The sequence below is a fragment of the Carettochelys insculpta genome, chromosome 1, assembly GCF_033958435.1.
Source record: "Carettochelys insculpta isolate YL-2023 chromosome 1, ASM3395843v1, whole genome shotgun sequence".
Classification (NCBI taxonomy): domain Eukaryota; kingdom Metazoa; phylum Chordata; order Testudines; family Carettochelyidae; genus Carettochelys; species Carettochelys insculpta.
In genome coordinates, this window is record NC_134137.1 from 375,853,266 (window position 1) to 375,877,429 (window position 24,164).

Genomic DNA, 24,164 nt, shown 5'->3' on the forward strand with positions numbered 1-24,164 from the left:
ACTGCACATGTGTACCCGCCACAATGGAATGATTCAGCCTGGGAAATTCCCACTGCCCCCTAGGTCAGACAGACCTGCCCCACGGGACGCCACGTTATATACAGGTACAATCACGCCTCCCTGCCGACCTTGCCACCCATCACCTTGCAAACTGTCATTTTAGACCCTTTTCTGAACCTGGGTCTGTATCTTGAGGAGTGCATACCACAGTCTTTTTTAATGAGCTGGTGGCACCCCGTGATTTCAGCTTGTACCATTGTCGTTCTGCACCTGGGCCAATGACCAATGCGTGTTTCGCACTCTTAGCCCTGTTTGGGCCAAGTTATGTCATCAGGGGCTTGTCTCTTGCTCCGAGCTTAGCTTTGCTTTGCTTTATGTTTCCTGTGTTTATCCATTGGTAGCTAGGCCTCCGGCCTCAGACCAGGCCTGTCCTGTCTGGGCATAGGCCTTCACCTTACTACACTTCGTAAAACCCCGTCTGCCGGGGGCTGCATCTATGCTGGTTTGTATTTGCAAGGAAATCTCTCACCTGCTCTCTGTTTGGTTTTCTCAGGGGGCCAAGGGAGTTCCTGGCCTAGGCGGCTTTAAAGGACACGTTGGACTGCCGGGGAAGGTTGGTATGGCTGGCCCCCCTGGATCTCCAGGCCCGCAGGGTGACCCAGGACCACAGGTAGGCCACTCTGGGAAGATTGCATTAGATGCTCTGCAGAATTCACGGAACTCTGGCAATTATCGAGGTGGATGTGAAGGAGTTGACTCAGTGCAGCTTGACAGCCAAGGCTGGTTGCTCACTGCCTGCTTTTCAGGGGTGCTGAGCAGGGCTCCTTCTAATTTTCCCATCCATTGGCAGAATAAATTTTGTTATGTGCACCGCGGCATGTGCCGATGTGCACCACCAGTGGAAACGCGCTGCCAGCTGTGGGAGGCTGTGGGCGCCCTGCTAATCTGCTGGGCAGCTCCTGAAACTTCCCAGGGTAGCCACCCCAGCACTCCCCTTAAAGGGGACACTGGTGCCGAGGGTCCATATACCCACTGATGTCTGCTTTTACGAATCTGTAACACTACCAGAGAGGGCGCCTGGAACAATGGATCTGGTCCAAGACTTGAAGCCGGAACGAGAGGTCGGGAATCAAATCAGGCCATGCAGGAAAGCAGAGGGTTACACGTTCACTGTCTCAGGGCCGAGCAAATGTTTTGCATCAGGCCTCACTTTTCATCCGTGAAATTAGCAGGGCTCCCTTACCTATCTAATGTTATCCAAACCCTCGGACATTTCAGTTACACCCGTACGAAAAAAAGCCCTTTCATCATGTGTCATGATCATGAGGGTTTGCCAGCAGCCTGGGAGCAAAAGGGTTAACCTCCTGAGCCAGGTGGGGTTGGCCTACAGGAATGTAGGTAAGACTTGAATTTTGGCCCCTCCTTCTTCTGTTCTCTGTCTTGTGCTGCTTCTTTTCCAGCCATGAGGGAGAGAGAGACAGAATATCTCCCTCCAAGAATAGCCCCTCCCATCTTCTGTAAGTAGGGTAAAGTTTAGACAGATCCGTTCGGCTTTATTGTTTTATGGTGTGGGAAGTGGGATCTGATGTCTGGGCACTTTTCAGAAATGTTCTTTTACTCTCCTTGTAACTAAGTTCTAGGCCCATGGCGGAGACTCCCCATGTGTTTTACTTTGTGACTCTTCCATCTAGTCGTGAGGCTTGCAACATGAATATTGTTGTAATAATAAAAGTTCTCTCTTTTTCTTTTTACTAACCTGGTATCGGTTAATGTTTGTGTCGTGGTTTTTACTTTTGGGGCTGAGATTTCCCAAGTAGTCTCTCCCTGGTTTCCTTATTATTACTTGGGTGGTGGCAGTGAATTTTATCCCCAAAATCTAAGGTTTTTAGGATTTTTGGGGGGAAGTTTATAACAAAACCTGGTAGATAAGGTTTTGGAGGTACTTTTGCCGGCCCCCACTTCTGCATTTATCTAGCTAGAGTGGGGAACGAGCCATAACATGGTGGCCGTGGTGTTGAGAACCCAGGATTTTTGGAGCCATGACAATGTGTAAGAAAAGAAGTCTGTAGAATGTAAAAACTTTATGAATTGGTATAGAAATGTGAGTACCCAGACATAGAAACAATAGCATATGTCACCATTTGTAGTGAGGTGGATGAGCCTGAGACCCAGCAGCTGATCATGCTGTGCCCCCTTATGAAATTTCATGCCCCCCGATGGGGACCGCCCCCCACTGTGTGTGCTGTCTGATCTTGGCGGTATTGCCAATGTAGCTTAACACAGGCAGCCCTAAGAAGCAACAGGCAATGGGTATGCAGAAGGCTGAGAGGAGAGCAGCTTTCAACTACCTCAAAGGGTGTTACAAGGAGGAGGGAGAAAAATTGTTCTCCTGGGCCTCTGAGGATAGGACAAGGAGCAATGGGCTTAAGTTGAAGCCAGGGAGGTCTAGGTTGGACATTAGGAAAAACTTTCTAACTGTCGGGTGGTTAATTACTGGAATAAATTGCGTCAGTAAGTTGTAGAATCACCATCACTGGAGATAGTTAAGAACAGGCTGGATAAATACCTACCAGGGATGATACAGCTATGGATGGTGCTTGGTCCTGCCATGAGGACAGGGGACCGGATTGATGACCTCTTGAGGTCCCTTCCATGTTACTCTGTGTGCGAAGACACACTCCAGAAGTTCAGTCCAGGGGCATCTTGTCCTACCCCGGATAAGAGGCCCTGCTCGGAGTGAGGAGTAGGGAACCAGGAGCATAATTCCAGGGGGAGGGACAAGAAGTGGCATGAAACACAAAAGATGGTACAAGAGTGTTTTGTCTCAGTCTGTAACCCGCCTGAAAGCTTTGTGCAGCCTTGGGGAGAGCAGAAATTCCCATTGCTGCCTGAGCCGTCCTTGTCACTGGGTCCTTGTGTGTTACTGCCCATAACCATGGAGCCAGGGTGCTTGTACTGTGTCATGAGTGCAAGAAACTTGGCCGAGTGTGTTTGTCACCCAGTGGTGCTGGTGGTAGTTCTTTCAGGGAAGCCCTATCATAGTTGGTTGACCTACTAGCCGTGCAAGGCTGGGACAGTGTACGGGGAGAGCTCACATGCACATAACTGACAAGAAAGATGCCAGCAGACAGCACGGGGAGGGATGTGGCAGATGACAGAGTCTGGCCCTTACTAATACCATCGGGGGCATATTGTGACACAGTAACCTGTGGTTATGGTGAAAGCCTGGCACATGGGAGACTTCCGGCTCTGCCGCAGACTCCCTTGTGTGACCTTGGTTAAGTCACTTAGCCTTGGTACCCCATCGGTAAAATGGGGGGTATTGACCCCATCACAGGCTGTAGCAAGGAGAACCACGGTCCGTCGCCATGGCAACGGGGACCAGCCGCTTCGCAAAGGTACTGATGCAACGGGAAGGTTGAGAACTGTAGGCGGCCATGAGAGACACTGTGGTCCTCCAGTCCCACGGGGCCCCCATAGCTTCTGCAGAGGTCTTACTAGGCAGCACCACCGGCCAAAGGACATTTAGCACAAAAGAAAGCCCTGAGCAGCGCTGCGGGGCTGGAGGTGTCTCCAGCCTCACGGCGAGAATGTGAACTCACAGCAGTCTGTGTCTGCAGGCTTTGCTGCTGCTCTTGTTCTTCTACCTGTGCAAGGGAAGCAGGAGGTGCCCCCCCCCCCGCAGAGATAAGGGACTAAGACCCACTAGACAGCTGCAGGAGATCAGAGCTCTGATCCCAGCTCTGCCACTTTCTTACTTTGTGATCATGGGCATGTCACTTAACCTCCCTGCACATCAGTTCCCCTTGTATAAAAAGGGGGATAACAACACACCTGTTCTCCCCTCCTTTTCCTGCCTCTGTTGTAAAGTCTCCAGGGCAGGAATTGGCATCTCAATAAGAAAAGAAAGCAGGGAAAATTTTAAGCTGCTAACGTGGTGAGTGGACCCTGCAAACCCTAGATGGCTGGAGTATTTGGTCCTGTTTTTGTGAAGCAATTGATTCTTTAAAGCTCTGTATGGGGATTTGTCTTTAGGACGTATCTTCCCACAGGAGACACACTGGGCTCCTTTGAAATAAGAGAAAAAGGCTTGGAAATGAAACATCCTAACGCAATTTAAGAATGTGAACGTCCTGCCCCTCGATTTTATGATAATGAAGAGCACACGGCAGCATTATACTGCAGAGGATATGGTGAATTAATGCTAATCAGCAACCCACAGGCATCATGGATAAGAAATCTGCCAATAAAATAGGGCTAAAAATACTCAACTGTGCTGTGGGGAGTGGCTGAGTTTCAGCCTTCTGCCAGCCCATAAAAATAAATGAATGCCAAAAGAATCAAGAAGGCAGACTGAGGGCAGGAGGAGGAGGAGGAACAAGGATGGGGGTTGGGCACAGAGCAGACAGGAGGGGGTGAGGCCCCTGCTTCTGGGGACCTTTTAGCGCCCCCGCCCTGTTTTCTCTCTCTGCCGTGCCTGGAGCTGAGCATTTAAAAGGAGACGGAAGAAACTGAAGGGAGGGGAGACCCTCATGTATGTTTAACCAGGCTGGACCTTTTCCATTCGCAGTACAAGAGATCCGCACCAGAGAGCTGTGTAAGAAATCATTAGTGACACCAGCTCTGGCACTGATTAAAGAGAACACCTGGGAAGTGGCCTTCTCCACCCACGCGGCTCCCTGTGTTCCCCCTAAATTAAAAACTAAAGGCCTCAGGGGCAGCACCAAGGCCCTCCAGGTGCCTGTGTGGGAAGGAGCCGCAGTGTCAAAGCCCCCTGGGAGCCCTCCTCCTCCAGCCATGAAGGTGGCTCTTAAATCAGTGGCAGAAAGGAGATAGAAGGGGGTGGAGGGAGCTGCTGCCTCGGTGCGTGAAAGCAGGTGATCTTTCCCAGCGGAGACAGCACTCAGCAAACTCTTTGCAGCCACACCTGGACAAAAAAGCAGGAGTTTGGTCCTGGGCCACGCTGGGTAAAGGGCAGGAGCTGGGTCCCCAGTGAAGAATCCCCAAGAATGATTTAGGGGCGTTGCCCACTGGAGGGTGCTCCTAAGAGGCGAGGGAAGCAATAGCTAACTGCTTGAGAGACATAGGTATAGGGGGCTGGCAGGCTCGGCTGCTGGAGGGCCTGGAAGGAGCGGAGCCCAGCTTCCTGCTGAGTTGACTCAGGGAAATCTAAGCTTATGTGCAGGGGATGAGGCAGGTACGGAGCTGAAGCATAAGGAGATCTGTTTGGTGGCAGGGGAAGTATCTGGGGAGTCCTGCAGTCCAGGCGCTCACCTTTCCTGGCTAGAGTCTTGCGGTGAGACGAACAGGATTTGCGGGGTGTACGGGGTGTCAGTGACAACTGTGGGAGGTGGGCCAGGCTCTCGGCAGCGAGTGATCCTTTTGGTCTGCTTTTTAGGGTGCAAGAGGCAAACGAGGAAGACCTCCGCTCTGCCTCAGGGGCCCCCCAGGTCCTCCAGGCAACAAAGGAGAAAGGGTGAGAACTGCGAGCGGCTCAGTTAGCTTGGAAAACGAAGCGGGAGCTGCCACGTTGCAGTGATGGGGAGGGAGCGATTTTTGTTCTGTGTTTGCACAGCGCCTAGCACCACGGTGTCCTGGCCAGTGACTGGGGTTCCTGGGTGCTAAGGCAATACACATAACAGACAATAACAGGCTCTGGACTGAGCAAGGCCTTAGGAACCTTTTGTGGGTCTTGGCGCCCAACCTGTGGCCGCGCCCCCTCACTCTGCCCCACGGCCCTGCCCCCCACTCCAGCCATGAGGCCCCACCCCTCTTTCCCAGGAAGTCCCGCCTACCACAAGCACAGAGGGGAGGGGCAGAGAGGAGCGAGCTGGCGGGATGGGAGAAGGGGATGGAGTGGCACCCCTGGGCCACTGTAAACCCAACACTGGGTACCGAGTTTCTGGACATTCCAATTCAGTTCTGTGCTCGGCCGTAAGGAGTCTGACCCCGCTCTCCCTGTTCTGCACAGGGCGGCTTCAATACACAGCGGGTCATGCCGGCTGCCAGCCGTGCTCAGGGGACAGGGTCTGTTAGCATCGTTCCCTCATTGGCTCTCTGTGCACACTGGCCTTGTCCCGGTCTGCCAGTGTAACCCACACGCCTGGGTGTGGTTTGCTGTCCCATGGGGTGGCACCTCGCCCACTTCCAGAGAGAAAGAAGGAGTCTCCTCTGCAGCCTTGGCTGCGACCCAGCTGGACTTTAGCGCATACTGTAGCAGCGCCTGTGCTGAGGTCCCAGGTTTGAGTCTGCCTGTGGGTGGTTACATCAGTATTCTGAGGGTGTGTCTGCACTTGAAGATGTCATAGCCGGCGCAGGTAGATGGGGGGGTAACCAAGCCAGCATGCAGAAAACAGCAGTGCAGCACCAGCGGTGTGAGCAGCTGGCAGGACTAACCATCCTGGACACCATCCCAGCTGCGCTCCAAGGTGGATAGTCAAGTGGCAACCCTGTCTCACCACTGCAGCTACGCTTCTCTTGTTAGCCTGCTAGCTCCAGCACATGGGGAGGGAGGTCTGAGCTGGAAGTTATACCACCGCTCCAGTGTAGATGCACCTCCAAGTCTGCAATCCGGGCTAGATTCTCTCGATCGTAGCCACCTGCAGTGCGCCAGCCCTCCCGGCCAACCGTGAACGTACCACGGCCTTGGCCGACCCTCCTGGACAGCCTCTCTCTGGAGTGGGTTGTTCAGCCCAGTCAAATAGTGGGCCCCTACATTCTCTGTGGGTTCTAGACCACTTGACGAGCCAACGAGGTGGGGCTCATCTCACCCAGCCAGGGCCCAGACTTTCAAAACTGGGAGCCCAAAGTTAGGATTTGGGGTCCGTGTTTTGAGTGGTGTGATTTGCTGGAGGGCTGACCACCCCACAAGTTGCTGATTGCTCACACGCCAGAAAATCGTGCCCCATAGAGGTGTGGATACGGAATCAGCCTACTGTTAGGCTCCCGTTTTAGAAAGTCCTTGCTCGCTCTCTGTCTGATTGCTAGCTGGAGGGAAATGACATCTAGGGGAGGCAAGCCACAAGAAGCAGCAGACGCAAGAACCGAAGGGTTTTCTGTTTTTTTGCAAGCATGTCAATTGCAGAATATTACCCATGGGCAGGTAACGAAGTTAGCCGAACGGAAGGCAAAACAAGGCAAAGACAAGCAGCGTAAATCATTCACACCTATTAGACTGATCAGGAATTGGGTACACGGTCAGAGCACAAGGGCTGATGGATTCTGAAATCACTCTCTTTCATACTCTCTTCTCAGCCAATTTGCTGCTAAGTCATATTCTTGGTGGAGGTTTTGTCTGCCACAGGTGTCGACGTCCCTGACTCATAGTGGTCATTGCATTCTTGACCTCTTAGAGGATTCGCTCCAGGCCTTCTTGCAGGCTTTTGCCCCCATTAGGTGGGCACAGATTCAGAAAAATGGCCCCCTGGCGACTTTTTTATGTGTAACCATTTTTAATCAGCAAATTTGGTTTGAAATATCTGGGAGCAGTTTTTGCAGGACAGCTGTCTGTGCCGAGTAGAAAAATCCTACATCCTGCTTGTGTTGTTTACCTTGAGAATGGTGGTGTTCTGTCACAAGGCTCTGACTACGATGCCACCAGAAGTTTTGCTGGTATAATCCTCTATCTGGCATTTGAGTAACAGGAGTACAGTTTTGAGGCCGGGTTCTCTGCCCATCCCCAGAACATTTGCTCCACTCAGATAATGCAGCTGAGCCAGAAGTTGTTTGTAGGTGTGTGGCTGAGCAGTTACCTGGCACGAGGAGCTCTGGAATAAAGCTGGGAGCACATCAGGGGAAGGAAAAGGTCTGTGGGAGAGGCTGGGAGGGAATCATTGGTGCAATGCAGATACTCATTTGGACTAGAGTACCTTAGGAACCATATGCAAATAGCATATGTTAGAGCAGCCTGTGCCCTGGGGAATGAGGCAGCTGCCCCATGGAGTGACTTCCTGGCAGTGGGAGCTGCCTCGGCTAGGCGAGGAGTGCCAGGGAACGAAGCAGCTGCCCCATGGTGGACGCTGCTGTGGGCTGCAGGAGAACAGGGCAGCCATCCGGCGGAGGAGCTTCCTGGCAGCAGGGGCTGTCGCCCTGAGGCACAAGGTGCCGAGTGCCGGACAGCTGCCCTCCATCGAGACTCCCCAGGTGCACAGGCTGCCATCCCAAGACACCAGGTGCCAGGGAACAGGAGCCCAACAAAACACAGGACAGTTGCCTGTTTTCTTTAAAAAGTTGGGACACCTGAGAGACAGCTCAAATAAGGGACTGTCTGAGGAAGACCAGGCGGGATGGTCACCTGTGCCTGAACTTCTTTGCAAGCTGGGACAAGCACCGACAAGCCCATAGAATAATGGAGGCTTAACAGGGCCCTAATGTGTCTCTTACTCTTCTGCACTGGGGTGAATCTGACAGTGTCAGTTTACTGAGCTCTTTTCTGGTGGCTCTTCCATTTACTGGAAAACGCTGTATTTAAACCTTATGTCCCCCGGCCCCTTTTCTTTAGTGTGTTTTTCTATTCAGGGTGCATTTACTGTTGGAGACATTTGGTGCCTATTCTGCAGAACCTTGGTAATTACCTGCATGTTTTTAACAGGGACAAAATGGTCCAGCTGGGCTGAAAGGAGAGAAAGGAGACCCTGGGCTTTCCGTGAGTACATTACCTCCAATTCTCAGCCTAGTGCGCAAGCCGGAACAGAGAAAATCGAGCAAATGATGCCTAAGAGGGACGGGGGAGGATGGAGTCATTCAGAGCAAATTCAGCCAGAACGTGTGCGGATGAGTGTGCAGCCCAGCGGCCCATTAGCTGCTGATGGGATGTGAGCCAGAGCCTCACTGAGTCAGAAAGAACACAGAGAGCCGGCTAGCAGCAAGCACAACGCTGGACTTGGGGGAAACATTTCCTCTCCCATCTTCAGTGTGTTCAGCACGTTGACACTGGCAGAAAGCCCCTGGTGAGACAAGGGCACACTGTGCAACAGTCCTCAGGAGATAGAAGGGTGCCCTTGGGTTTGAGGTGAAGAGAAGTCAAAAGGTTTGACCCAGCCTGTGTGATGGAGTTCAGGGGTTTCCAAGCACTGCAGCCCGTCCCTCAGGCAGGAGGGACTCTCACTCAGCAGGTAGAACAGGAAGCTTATTAGTTGACAGAAGCACAGCTCAGCACAGAGGTGTCAGTACAGCCAGCAGACAGTCATTCCAACCCCTTCTGGGGAGAGGAGCCCAAGGGGTGCCCCTCTGGGGGGTAGCTTTCCCCCTCATCCGGCTGGCTGCCTTCCAACTCTCTCTCCCACCATCTTCTAACTGCCCCCTCTGATTCAAACGCAGCTCTGTTCCTCCCTGCTTTTTATTCAGGTCAGAGGTGTTACCTGCCAGCTTAGGTTACAGCCCCAGGGGGTCATCCTTTGCCTGTGAGCTGCTCCGCCTGTCACACACACATCCAGCCTGAGTCTCACATGCACTCCCCCGACTCCATCACCACCTGTAACAGGAACAACGTGACGCTTGTCCTCCCAAATTAACACACCACCCAACCTGCTCACAGCGCAACCCTGCCACAGGTGGACTGTTTACTTCATAAAAGGCTGAGACTCTGTGAAGTTCAATGGGGACTTCGTTACTGCTAATCGGCTTTATGCAGAATGCACCAATGATGGGCAGCTGTGTGAAATCCCCAGGATAGGTAGGTAGAGCAAAATGAGAGATGTGACGTAGCACCTGGCAGGGGACTGTAGGTCAATGGAGAAGCAGCAGCCAGGAAGCACACAAGACTAAGAGCTGATGAAATGAAGATGGTGGAGAGAGAGAGACAGAGCCCCCCAGGGAGAAAGAAATGGCAAAAGAAAACAGAAGCCACATTTCTCGCAGAGGTAGACATGTTTAATCTGTATCTTCGAGAACAACAAGAAGTCCTGTGGCACCTTATAGACTAGCAACAGAAGCCATTAACTGCGGACGAAGATGCTGCAAGACAAGTAGGAGACACCCAATGTTCAGGTGACAGGAGGTGTCCCTTTCTGTAGCATGAAATGGAATTGTTCACGGTGGGGGAGATGGCCCGTGTGGAGCAATGGGTTAGGGTTAGGTCTGGCTTAGAGCTCTGGTGAGTGAGGCTTCCAGCAGTTTGGCTCTTTTTGTGTTTTGACTTGGGTGAAGGAGGATGGTGAGGTTACAGCTCAGGGATGGGGTGCAGGAGAAGGGGCTTTCTCCCTGGCTTTGCCACCAGTTCCCTGTGTGATTTGGGGGATGGTCCCTCAATTTCTCCGGACCTCAGTCTCCACATCTGGTGAGGCCACATCCGGAATATAGTGTCCAGTTTTGGGCCCCCTGCTATAAAAAGGATGTGGATGTGCAGGAGCAGGTTCAGCAGAGGTGGTGGATTCTCCATCCCTGGAGGTTTTTAAGTCCCAGCTTGATAGCATTCTGGCTGGGATGACTTAGTGGGGATTGATCCAGCTTGAAGCAGGGGGCTGGCCTAGATGTCCTCCTGAGGTCCCTTCCAGCCTTAGGATTCTATGAGCTGTTAAATGAGGGAGGGGCGTTAGGTTCAGCAGGTTCACTTCCGTGAGGCCTTCAGCATGGGGCAGATGTTCTGGAACACCACCAGGCCCAGGCAGGGAGCAGAGCGGGGCTAGACCAGCCACCTCTTGCTGGCCTCCCCTGTTCGCTGCTCCATCCAGAGCAGCAGCTACTTGAGAGAGCCTGGCTGGGGTGGTGGTGGCCCACTCCCTGCCTGAGCCCGACTGCCGAGGGTAGGGGCCCAACAAGCCAGCGCCCCCAACCCCCTGGCACGTTTCTGGCTCACTCAGCCTGTGTCAATGGCAGCCGGGCCCAGAGAGGGAGCAGGCCGCTACCGCCCCAGCCAGGCTCTCTCAGGCAGCTGCTGTGCTGCATGGAGCAGGGACCCAAAGCGGCCGGCTTAAGCTGTGGAAGGAGCCTCTCCCTCTCACTCCGCCCCAGGCCCAGCTGCCGGGGAGAGCGGCTGAACATGGGGATCGGTATTGAAGGCAGAGGAAGGCTCAACCTACTACCCACACGCCACCCCCAGACCTTCTCCTGCTTCCTGCTGTGGGACTCCAGCTCTTCTTCCCCAAGGGGCCAAGCCCCAGGCCAGAGGCTGTGGAACTGGGGCCACTCTTTGAAAGTGGGTGGGCCTGGCCTGTTCACCTTTGGCTGTGATGAAGAGCCTGGCCAGGGAGCCCGGGCACCTGAGGGGACCCGTGGCGGACTCACCACCTGCCTGAGGTGTGGGGAGCCTGAGAGCAGCCCCTGGCCCATGTCCCCACCTGCCAGGCTCCCCAGCTGCCTGGGGCAGAAGGAGAGTCCTCTGCTTCATGCTGTCTCCCAGAGCTGTGCAGGTGGCTCTTCCCAACCACAGGGGAGGAAGGAGCGAGCCGTGGGGTGGCAAGAACACAGCAGTCCCAGGCACTCAGATGGTAGACTGCGAACCACCCGGTATAGTCAACGATGCTTCTGTGTGCGGGCGTGAGCTGCACTCAACCTCCTGTCTGCAGCGTAGACACACCCGGAGAAAGCAACACCTCTAAGAAGGAAAGAGCGCTGGAGGGAGGAACAGGCGTTCAAGTGGCTTTAGGGCTGTGCAGAGTCTTGATATGTGGTACCTGAAAGACTAACACGTTTATTTGTTAGGTAAGGAGCTTTGGTGGGTAAGACCCACTTCTTCCGTGCGACTCTTGCCACCAAAGAGAGAAGGGGCGCGACGGTATTTAGTTGCATTGTCAAACTGCCCTAATCAAATGCATTGCAAAATGGCTGTAGGTGAGTTATCCACAAGCTGCACACCCTGGGCCCGATTCTCTGCGTCACCAGGGCCCCTTTCCACCAGGCTGGCAGCCAGCATAAAGCGGGTGGAAGTGACGCTCACTGGCTAAGGGGATGGAGTCAGACCCAGGTAGTGGGGGGAAAGGAGTGGAAGAGGTCCAGGTGCGGCTCGGCAGAGAAACTGACTCTAAAACCAAGTTTTGCTTGTTGCAAACGCAGGAAGAAGCAGTGAGGGATGTGGTCCGGAGTGAAATGAGTGACACATGCGGTAAGTAAGCCGAAGGAAGCCCTGTTTGCTGAGAAGCTGCATCGCCGAGAGGCCTGTCGACCTCTAAATTGGAGCAATTTGAATGCCGGCACAGCCCAGCTTGCAGAGCTAATATCATCCCATTAACTACAAAGAGCGAAGCATCAGCAGTCAAGCCCCTTAGATGAATACAAGTGTCCACTGGGCACGAGGGCTCTGCTGCCATCTTGACCTCCTCCCCAAGCTGTAATTTTTCCATGTGAACTCTCAGCTTTTCCATCCCCCCGCCCCATGTGGCTTCGCTAGCAATGTCTGTCCTGCATTGCCAGGTCTCTTGTAGCCAGCAGATGGTGTTGTATGAGTATGGTAATGGGACCGCCGACGGGTGGACTCAACCCTGGGACCACTGGAGCTTAGTACAGGAGCCTGTAGAGTTTGAACCCAAAGCCAGCTGCCGCTCAGCTAAGGCTGGAGAGGCGACTTGTTCTTTCCCCGTGCAAGTGGTCTCGGTGCCACTACATGGGACAGTGAACAGCAGCGTTACAGTAACACACACCCAACAATGGCTCTAAAGAACCTCTTAATCCCTTGGCAGTCTCCTGGCTGTTCTTAGCAATTGTGCATAAAAGGCATTTCCTTCCCGGCAGGAGGTCTGAGAGGATGACGATGCACATGTTTGGCGTTAAAGATACAGCACAACTCCTATTACCTCAACATCCTGGGGAACACGTTTCTCCAGGGCTCACAGATGTGGAAGCCCTATGGCCCTGTTTCAGCAAAGAATCATAGAACACTAGAACTGGAAGGGACCTCAAGAGGTCATCAGATCCAGTCCCCTGCCCTCTTGGCAGGACCCAGCACCATCTATATCATCCCTGTTACATATTTATCTAACCAGGTCTTAGATATCACCAATGATGGGGATTCTACAACCACCTTGTGCAGCTTATTCCAGTAATTAACTGCCCTGACAGTTAGGAAACTTTTCCTAATGTCCAGTCTATTAAGTTCTAGATAATGGAAGATCTGAGCGATAATCCGTAAAGGAGACTTAAGAGCCTTTGTTTTCAGTTTAAAGTGATATTTACTGAAAAAAATCTGGGTTTTGTAAAAGTTATTGGTTTTTTTTCCAATTTTCATCCTACTTGTATCATGCATATATATAAAAACAATTTCTTGTATGAGGAAAATACAATACTTTGCATGAGATATATGTATTATGATAATACATTAGTCTGCCTGCTAAAGGAAGGGTCTCTATGAATCTAGAAGATACACACAACAAAACAGGCACACAAGTAAACTCTGAAGTGTGTGCATACCGGAATGGGCTGATGAATCTCAGACCCATCATGTACATGTTTCAAGCAGTTTGCTGGTAACCATTTAGAAAGCTGACACTCTAAAATGAGAAGAAAACAAAACTCTGTATCAGAAGGCATTTCACAACAAAAGGAAGTACTCAAAAGTTTTTGAAAAAAAAACACAGGAGGAAAGGAAGAAGTGGATTGTTTGTACTGCAGATGGCTTGGCCCCATTAATAAATGCACATGTTTATAGGCTTATAGTTCTAACTCTCAAACCATAAACTGTCTTGTCAAATGAAAAGTTTTATTTGAGGATAAGAGATATATTATTTTCTTAATCTCAGAGGTGGCACTGTATTCGGAGTTTGTTTTAATTGTGGGAAGCCATATTAAATTCTGTTCATTAAAGCATCAGTCTACTAAATACTATTTTCCCCATCCTTCTGTGCACCAGAATAAACCCCGATATTTACCTGCAAAATTATTAATAGTTACTGTCCACCAATTTTCACTAGTTTTTCTTGGTCTTTTAATAAATACCTGGGAAAAACTAGATGCAGGAGAAACTGAAAATGAAGGGCCCTGCTCGCACTGCAGGGTTGGAGTGTCACAGCCTTTTCCCATTTCGACATCAGTGCAGGAGGCAATATGAGCTGTTGGGTTAGGCAGTGGCTGTAGAACTAAGTGACTTTGGTTCCAATTTCAGATGTAGCACTTCGTTACAAATGCCTTTTGGCTTTGCCCAGGGGTCAGCAACCCCCAGCACGGGTGCCAAGGCTGGCACGCCAGCCAATTTTCATCAGCACGTGAGGTGAGGGCTCAGGCCCACCCCTCCTCCCCCATGCAGAAGGAGCTTGCTCAAAGCCAGGCCACCTGTGGATTAACAAAAGACCAGCTAATGATACCAACCACCACCTAAATGGCAAAGCTCTGCTTCTGAACTGATTTATGAATGGAGCTGTTGTAAGTGGACTATTAGTGACTTTAAAAAGTATCACAAGCATTCGAGATTGTGCACAGAGGTCCAAAGGTCAAATTTTGGCACTCCACCTTGGAAAAGTTGCAGACCCTGGCAGAGGGGAAGGAGCACTGAATTGTGAAGCAGGAGGGCATGAAGTGTAAACTCTCCTCTTCGGCCACCTGCTGTAATTAATACGGGGCTGGTTACAGTTTTGAGCCATGCTGGGCCTGGCTGGCCCTGCCACGTTAGAGAACTGCATTCCATTCCCTGCATCTCTACAGTGTGGGAGGCCTTGCTGACTAATCAGCGTTGTGAAGGCGTGGAATCGATGGCCTTCCGTGGGCTGTGCAATGCAGAAGGTCAGACCACATGACCATCACACCTTTGCATCTCCATGAATCTTTGCTGTCATAAAAGGCAGCTCAGCAAGGACGCCATTGCAGGAGGCCAGGGGAGCAGCCAGTGTGCGTACCGGGATGCTGCTTTCACTTCTTCCCATTCCCTGACTGTCAGGGAGCGAGGGGAAAGTACACAGCTGGTGTGCAAGCTTCTCACTCCTGGCTGGGGAAGGGGAGGGGTGGAGGAGTAATTCATGCAAGCCATGTACTTTCCCCTCACTCCCTGACAGGGGAGCGGGGAGAAGAACAAGCAGCGTCCTGGTACGCACAGCTACTGCCCCCTTCCTCCTGCAATGAGGCTTGTACAGCTCAGGCTACGTAGGATGGAGTTTCCTTGGGGGTTGGAAGTATGAAGACGATGCTGCAAATCACACAGATTCACAGAATCATATGGCTGGAAGGGACCTCAGGAGGTCTTCTAGTCCAGCCCCCTGCTTCAAGCAGGATCAACCCCAACTAAGTCATCCCAGCCAGGACCTTGTCAAGCTGGGACTTAAAAACCTCAAGAGATGGCGTTTCCACCACCTCCCTAAGCAACGCATTCCAGTGCTTCACCACCCTCCGTGAAGTAGTTTTCCTAATATCTAACCTACACCTCTCCCTCTTCAGCTTCACACCATTGCTCCTTGTTCTGCCATCTGACACCACTGAGAACAGTTTCTCACCCTCCTCTTTAGAGCTCCCCTTCAGGAAGTTGAAGGCTGCTATTAAATCATCCCTCAGTCTTCTCTTCGGTAAACTAAGCAAGCGCAAATCCCTCAGCCTCTCCTCATAGGGTCATGTGCTCCAGCCCCTTAATCATTTTTGTTGCCCTTCGCTGAACCTGCTCCAGCATATCCACATCCTTTTTATACTGGGGGGTCCAAAACTGGACACAATGTTCCAGATATGGCCTCACCAGTGCCGAATAAAGAGGAATAACCACTTCTTTAGATCTGCTTGAAATGTTCCTCCTAATACACCCTAGTATGCCGTTAGCCTTCTTGGCTACAAGGGCACACAGTTTACTCATATCCAGCCTTTCATCCACCATAACTCCTAGGTCCCTTTGCATCGTGTGGCTGCTGAGCCAGTCTGTCCCAAGCCTATAATTATGCTTGGGATTCTTTCGCCCCAGGTACAGGACTCTACACTTCTCCTTGTTGGTGCAAATACAGCATCACTCTCACTTGTTTCCCCATCCCACAGTTCCAGGCTGTATCCCTAGTCCATGCTGTGTGCCAGAGACGCCACGAGACCTAATCACTTATTCCTTACTTCTTGTTACTGGATGTCTCATTAAGACTAACTAGAACTGGTTGCCCTTTTTGTTTTCTACCCCATGGGAAGTTTTGACTTTTCATCGAGAAGCACAAAGGTTTTCAGCTGTTGAACAAAACCACTAATATTTTTCGAGCAAAGCAAAAACGTGTTATTTAGTTGAAAATCTGTTTTTTCCACTGAAATGTGTTTCAGTGGAAAATCTTTGTCCATCCCAGTGCTGCTTCTGACCGTCGGATGCCTTGCCTTCCATGGTCTCATTTTTGCTTTACTCATGAATCGCTTTCTTTCCTATCTTTGCAGTTTGTACGGGCGAATTGGGATCAACACCCCTCAACAGTGGTAAGTTTATAGTCATTCATGTAAGCTGGAAAACGCACTTGGGCTACATCGACACCACAGCGATCCTTCGAAAGAAGTTCTTCCGGAAGATCTCTTCTGGAAAAACTTCTTTCGAAAGAGCACGTCCACAAACAAAAAAGTGGATCAAAAAAATCGATCCGCTCTTTCGATAGACAGCATCCACACAGACCCCACTCTTTTGAAAGAATAGGCCAGGGATCGAAAACCCCAGTACCATAAGGACTGCTGTTTCAAAAAGAGGCCCCCAAGGTGTCTACGTACATTTTTTTTCCTAAAGGAGCTTTCAGAAAAAGGCACTCTTCCTCATCTTGGAGAGGGAGAGGGCCACCGGAAAGAAGGCTGCGTTCTTCTGATCGCATGGTGAAGGAACGCATTTTGTGTGTAGACGCTCTGCAGGATGCTTTGAAAGGACTCCAGCTTTTTCGAAAAAACTCACTAGTGTAGGCGTAACCATAGAGTTAAATAAAAGATATGGGTCTAGATCCACAACACCTAACTTTAAGCACCTTAAAAATCACTGGAACACACAAAGCCTGAGTTAGGTGCCTACCCTCCCTTTCCAGTAAAGCAGAGAGAGGCACTTTAGAACACAATCCACAAAAGACATTCACATAGGGCCACGTCCCCCCTGACTGAACTGACTTGATTTCTCCTCTCTTGATGTTCACAGCTCCACATTAACTGCTGCTAATGGGCCACATCCACCATGACTGAATAGACCTTGCCAACTCTGGCCCTCCCCTTGACTGAGACTCCCTCTTTAAATCCTCCTCTGAAATCCCCCACTCATGCATCTGACAAAGCGCCCATCAGCTCGTGGGAATAAGGGGACTTCGAAGTAGGCGGGGTCCTTTCGAAAAGGAGCCCCGTCGGGACGAGCCGCGCGGCGGCGAGGCGCGTCAATTTCGAAGCGCCGCGGCCGCCCGCATGCTAATGAAGCGCTGAATATGCATTTCAGCACTTCATTAGTAAATTTCAAAATGGCCATTTTAGTGGCCATTTCGAAGTTTGGGGCTAGTGTAGATGTAGCCTTAGTGATTAGGGCACATACCTGCAACACGGTGTTAAAAGAGAATTAAATTTGCCATTACCGCACTCAGCCATTTTGTGGTGTCCAGCCACTGCTAGCTAAAAACCAAATGTCATATCACCAAAAGTACTTTGAAACTCTAAAAGGCACAGGCGAATTGCTTCAGGCTCACAGTTTTACTAATCAAAACAGAAAATACAAAATGAATATGCCATAAAAATAAGAAATGTAAAAAACAAACCACCTTAATTTTAAATACCCCTAACTTAAATTATTACTACTACAATATTCAAAATACTAATAAAAATGAACAATTTGCTAAAACTGAAAAAATTACTAATACACAGGGACTTTTAAAACCCACTAAAATCACTATATATTATATATATCAGTTAAATTAACTATATAAAATAAAATGAAAGTACACATTAAAGTAATCAAATAAAGCTTTTCTTCAAGCAAAAGACAACACCTAAACTCCTCAGCAGCTGAATTGAAGGGCTATATCTACACAGCAGCATTATTTCGGAGTAATCTATTCCAAATAGCTATTCTGAATTTTCCGGAATAACTTATTTTGAAATAACATGTCTACATACACAGGCTTCGGTTACACCGCATTCCACTTTTGGAAGCAGAACGCAAATGAGCGAGATTGGAAATGCAGGTGAGACACAGATTTACATATCTTGTGCCTCATTTGCATATTCTTGCACAATCTCACTTCCAGAAGAGCCTTTTCCAGAAGCAAAAACAGGCATGTAGAAGGGGTTCCTTTGAAAACAAACTCCATTTTTGAAAGACCCTTGCCTTCTGAAACAAAATAGGGAGAAGGATTCTTTCATAAACTCTTTTTTTCCCCAAAGGAACCCCGTTTACGCAGTTGGTTTTTTTCTTTTCCATAAAATCACTTCCGAAAGCGAGATTGCACAAGACCATGCAAATGATGTGGAAGATTTGCAAATCTGCACTTCATCTGCATTTTCAATCGCACTCATTTGCATTCCCCTTGTGAAAGGGGAATGTAGTGTAGACACAGCCAAAATGTGCATCAAAATAGTGCTCAGCTATTTCAAAATAGAGCGTCCACACAGATAGGCACCATGGGTAGGGCTGGAAACCCCCTATATCAAAATAGCTCCTATTCACTGTCTATACAGCCCTTATTCCAAAATAGGTATTTTAGAATAGGCACTGTTCCTTGTATAACAAGTTTTACAGAACTCAAAATAAGCCATTTATTATTATTATTATTATTATTTTATTTTTAAATAATGGTTTTCCTGCATGGACACTTGTAAAGTTATTTCAGAATAGCGGCCGTTATTCTGAAATAACTTTGCTTTCTAGACAGACCCAAGAATGGCCCCCAGAGGTCTGGCAGTGAATTACTCAAAATTATCTCAAACTTTACCTCACGATAATATTTAAAGTGGTCTGAACTTATTTCTATAGCATATATATGCTCAAAACCTAATAAAATACTAATTTTAAGTAAGAGCACTCTTATTTATGCTGATCATTTATCATACAGCTAGCCCATGAGTTTATTCCTCTCCCTCTACTCCTCGCCAAAAAAATTACATTAACCACTATTTTAAATTCAAAAAAACCCTACAGAGCTCTGGGAGACCCAGGTTCAATTCCCCCTTCAGCTGAATGAGGAGCGCTGATGTGAACGGGAGGCTCTTACTTCTCTCCTTTGAAGTTTTGTCCCACATTGTGCAGACATTTCAAGTGTACTCTGGTGCCTCTAGGTCAGAGGTCCCCAAACATGGGGGCATGGCTGGGGCCCTGGCCAGCTCCCATAGTGCAGTGGGGAGGGACCACCACCCAGCTGTGCTCCCGGCCTTTGCGTTTAAACAGAGGAATGTGGAGTGACTGCTCCTGTTCCCAGGTGAGCACCCAGTGCACTCACATCTGTCCTGGGATTTGCACAAAGAAGCCTTTGGATGGATGTGATCAACCACGAATGGTGCAAAGATTCCTCACACGTGCAACACAGGGCAGGAATGACATTGGGCCAGTCAGCCTTCCAGGATTGGAACACGTGGCCATGTGTGTGCATACGCCGGCACGCAGCTTTGCACTGTTCAGCCAGCTTTGTTTGTGATGCAGCTGTTAAGTTCAGGTACACACTGTAAATCAAGCTTTCCATCTAAATAATTCAAGTGCCCCTAATAACTGAAGTACAGGTTGAACCTCTCTAATCTGGCACTCTTTCATCCAGCAACTTCCAGAATCCAGCATGATTTTAGTTGGCTGGACGACCACCTTTCATGGGTGTGGCCAAGTTTCCTGTGATCCCACAAAGTTTGTTTCCAGCCCCCAATCCTGGCTCTTAATGGGTGCGTCTACACATGCATTTCTCTTCTGAAAGAGGTATGCAAATGAAGTGAATTGAAAATGCAAATGAGGCATACTTTTCATATTTGGCACCTCATTTGCATATTCTAATTTCAAAAGAGCTTCTTTTGAAAGAAGAAAGCCAGTGTAGAAGCTGCTCTTTTGAAAGTAAACGCATCTTCAAAAGAACCCTTCTTCCCTTTATTTAATTAGAAATTAGAATATGCAAAGGAGGTGCTGAATATGCAAATTCATACCTCATTTGCATTTTATTTACCTCATTTGCATATCTCTTTCGAAAGAGGAAAGCAAGTGTAGACACACTCTGGCTACGTCTACACGTGCACGCTACATCGAAATAGCTAATTTCGAAGTAGCGACATCGAAATAGCCTATTTCGATGAATAACGTCTACACGTCCTCCAGGGCTGGCAACGTCGATGTTCAACTTCGACGTTGCTCAGCCCAACATCGAAATAGGCGCAGCAAGGGAACGTCTACACGCCAAAGTAGCACACATCGAAATAAGGGAGCCAGGCACAGCTGCAGACAGGGTCACGGGGCGGACTCAACAGCAAGTCGCTCCCTTAAAGGGCCCCTCCCAGACACACTTTCATTAAACAGTGCAAGATACACAGAGCCAACAACTAGTTGCAGACCTTGTATATGCAGCACGGACCCCCAGCTGCAGCAGCAGCAGCCAGAAGCCCTGGGCTAAGGGCTGCTGCACACGGTGACCACAGAGCCCCGCAAGGGCTGGAGAGAGAGTATCTCTCAACCCCCCAGCTGATGGCCGCCATGGAGGACCCCGCTATTTCGATGTTGCGGGACGCGGATCGTCTACACGTCCCTACTTCGATGTTGAACGTCGAAGTAGGGCGCTATTCCCATCCCCTCATGGGGTTAGCGACTTCGACGTCTCGCCGCCTAACGTCGATTTCAACTTCGAAATAGCGCCCAACACGTGTAGCCGCGACGGGCACTATTTCGAAGTTACTGCCGCTACTTCGAAGTAGCGTGCACGTGTAGACGCAGCCACAGTGTTCTGTAATGTTATTTAACTGTAATTTACCCCTAAATGTCTTCTCAGAGCCCAGTGAGCAGCAGAAGTGTTGGTAATCCCACTCGACAATATTGACCCCCCATGGTCCAGCAAATTCTCTTATCCGGCACTGGTCAGGTGCCGAGGGTGCCAGATTAGAGAGGTTCAACCTGCACTGACCAGGATTATCCTCAATGAATCACATGACTGTTGATCTGTATATGGTTTCAATCTTTGCTTCTCCTGCCATTGTCTAGAGATTTCTGCTGAGGTCTCCTGTCCTATCTGTACCAAGGCTTTTCAATCCGCGAAAGACTTTCACTTACTGATTCAATCTGCAGGCCCCATTTCAGACTCTCCGGGAGATATCGGCAGGAATATCAAAGAGGATTTTCAATTGCCAGAACTCATAGTGAAGGCAGGTGGAGTTCAGCAAGAATTACTTAGTGAAGCACAGAATATGACAGAGCCAGAGATGCCTACCATGGATTCAGCTCCATTTCTGACAGGTAATTTATTTTAATACCGTGGCTGCATGTGCATTGTAGCTCTGGCAGCAGTTGAAAATGACCCTCTTCCCACCTTGCCCACGTCAGCCTGGGAATTGTAATTATAAGACACCTGCCTGGTCCTGAGAGAACAAGGGCCATGTCGAGGTATTGGAGGTCATGGGACTGGACAGCCAGGAAGGACAGGCATGGATGGAAGACCATTCATGGAAACAATTCAGAGCTGATTGTTGCAAAGCAAAACTATAACTAGCCACAGCAATGGTCCCATCTGCCGCATTAGTGTGAGAAGATTAATTGTCCTTCTTGCCAAGGGCACTCAACCCTTTGTAGAAGTGTGGGGAGAAGGCAAGGCCAAAGTGGTCCCAACTTGTAAATGGCTGGCTGCTCTGCTAATGAGCCGGCTTGCCCTCTCTTATAGCAACAGAGCAGCCCCTGGTGGGTGTAAAATGTAATTGCAGCACCTCCCAAGCAGAATCTATTATTCTATTGGGGACAGGGGGCGAGGAAATCATGGAATCACAGGGTCCGAAGAGACCTCAGGAGGTCATCAAGTCCAACTGCCTGCTCAAAGCTGGACCAACCCCAACCAAGTCATCCCAGCCAGGGCTTTGTCGAGCTGGGACTTATAAACCTCTTGGGATGGAGATTCTACCATCTCTCTTGGTAACGCTTTCCAGTGCTTCACCACCGTCCTGGTGAAATAGCTTTTCAAAATATCCAACCTGCACCTCCTGCTCTGTAACTTGAGACCATTGCTCCTTGTTCTGTCGTCTGTCACCACTGAGAACAGCCTCTTTCCATCCTCTTTGTAATCCCTTTCAGGAAGTTGAAGGCTGCTATCAAATCCTCCTTCTCTCTTTTCTTCTGTAGACTAAAGAAGCCTAAATCCTTCAGCCTCTCCTCTTAAGTCATGTGCTCCAGCCCCCTCATCATTTTTGTTGCCCTCCACTGGACTGTCCCCAGTGTGTCCACATCTTTTCTGTAGTGGGGGCCCAGAATTGGACACAATATTCAGGATGGGGTCTCACCAGTGTTGAGTAAAAGGTTTACTTGCTTTCCAAGATCTGCTGGCAGTGCTCCTTACTAATGCAGCCTGATATGCCATTAGCCTTCTTGGCTACAAGAGCACAGTATTGATTCATGTCCAGCTTCTCATCCACTGTAATGAGAATAATAATTATTATTAAGCACCCTGTTAAGTCTGATCCACACTCTGACAGCCGAGTGTAGAAGGTGGGGGACCCACAAGAAACCTTAAGAATACCTTGCCTCTGTAGGCTTCTGCTTAAAAACTTCCCAGGGTCACAGATCCCCTGACCCTGGCAGGTAGCTGTCACCATCCAAGTGAGAAACCCCTCTTTAAAACCAAGGTAGACACACTTGGGATGCCTCACTCTGGGGTAACCACAAGATCTTAATTTTCCCTTAGGAGAGAACTTGAAAACAAAGAGAAAGAAATTTAGCTACAATCTGATATCTGACCTTTCAGTCTGAGGCATGGGCATACACAGACCCTTCTCTAGGACACAAGAATCAAATTGTTGCCTTTAAAAAGGTGATTTATTAATGAAACAAAAGATAAAGTATACAAATAAAGTGATAAAGCACACTTGGTACCTAGGTGTTACCGAGCAACTTAAAAAAAGAAAAGGGTAGATAAAAGCACAGAGAATCACTTCCCTGGGACTCAGTTTAGAAGTTACAGCGTACAGGGAGGTACATCAGCCAGCCTGAGAAGACCCGCACCAACCAAAATAAGCCATAACCGGATCACATCTGACTAAACATTTCCTTTCTATTTACGTGTCTGTACGCCCAGATCTTCTTGTGGCCTGGGTATTTACTGAATTCCTCACACCTGCTCAGGCTTAAAACATCTGTCTCTCTCCTCCAGCCACACGACAGAAAGACCCCTCAGCCTGCTTCAGTTCAAAAGAGCCCTCTCAATTCCCATTGGCTCACCTGGCTACTTGCCAACAGAGAACCCGCTCTCTCTGCATTTACCCCGACATGCATTCACTCATGCCACACCCGTACAGCAAAATCCACAATCTAGTCTCTGCTTCCTGTCCTTTCCAAACCCTCTGCCTCCCAGGCACTGGGACCAACAGCCTCGCCAGGACCCTAGGAAAGGCGAGGGGTACCTTGCTCTGCATCCCTGGAAGGGGAATGGCCTCAGGTGGAAGGGGTGGGGCTGGGGGCAGCCGACCCTCAGCACTGCCTGAACCGCCATGTGCTCTGGCAGCAATTTAAGGGGTCTGATGCTCTGGCTGCTGTGGTGGTGGCCTGGAGTCCTGGGCCCTTTTGTATCATTGAGCCCCATTTGCCTATCCCCGCACCATCATCAGGCCTGAACCCAGGGCCAACTCTCTGGAACTAGGAAAGAGACTGAGGTAGACAGCACTAGGCTGATGGAAGAATTCTCCTGTCAACCCATCTACATCTCTTGGGGATGTGGATTAACGGCAGCCATCCCTCCGTTCAACAGAGTAGTGTCTACACTGAATCCCTACAGGGGTGCCACTGGAGCGGTTTAAACCTAGACGGTCCCTGAGGAAGTTCTTCCCGATGGGGCAAAGTGGCACGGAAACTTGTCTTCCTTTCGTAAAACGTACTGTGCTTTATTGTCCAGGGGCACCTGCCTTACGGGGTGAGTTTGTAGCTGACGGAAATTATTGCAGCCTAGATTTCCACCTCTCTTCATTTGTGTCACCCAACGCTTCTCATGCTGGGGGTCGGGAGCCCAGAGTGGGTCATAGCCTCAGTTCAAAGGGTTCTCCAGGGCTGGCCTTAGATGTGCTGGGCCCTGGGTGAACCTGTTGCCCGACCTCACCCTCCTGCTTCAGGTTTCCACCCATTGCAGTGGGATGAGGCGTTGGCCCCTCAGCCTGGGGTTGCGTGGTAATTGTTGTGGTCAGAGGAGAGT

The 24,164-nt window shown here is 49.8% G+C and overlaps 1 protein-coding gene across 1 annotated transcript in view; it reads left to right on the top strand.

The window, feature by feature from the left end:
• LOC142020062 (uncharacterized) overlaps nucleotides 1-24,164 on the top strand; it is a 267,476-nt gene that overhangs the window by 219,360 nt on the left and 23,952 nt on the right. Inside the window, exons 84-89 of the mRNA XM_075007686.1 lie at nucleotides 554-670; nucleotides 5,399-5,476; nucleotides 8,591-8,644; nucleotides 11,992-12,040; nucleotides 16,249-16,287; nucleotides 21,068-21,235. Of these exons, the coding sequence (XP_074863787.1) occupies nucleotides 554-670; nucleotides 5,399-5,476; nucleotides 8,591-8,644; nucleotides 11,992-12,040; nucleotides 16,249-16,287; nucleotides 21,068-21,235 (505 nt within the window). The remainder of the gene's footprint in view (nucleotides 1-553; nucleotides 671-5,398; nucleotides 5,477-8,590; nucleotides 8,645-11,991; nucleotides 12,041-16,248; nucleotides 16,288-21,067; nucleotides 21,236-24,164) is intronic.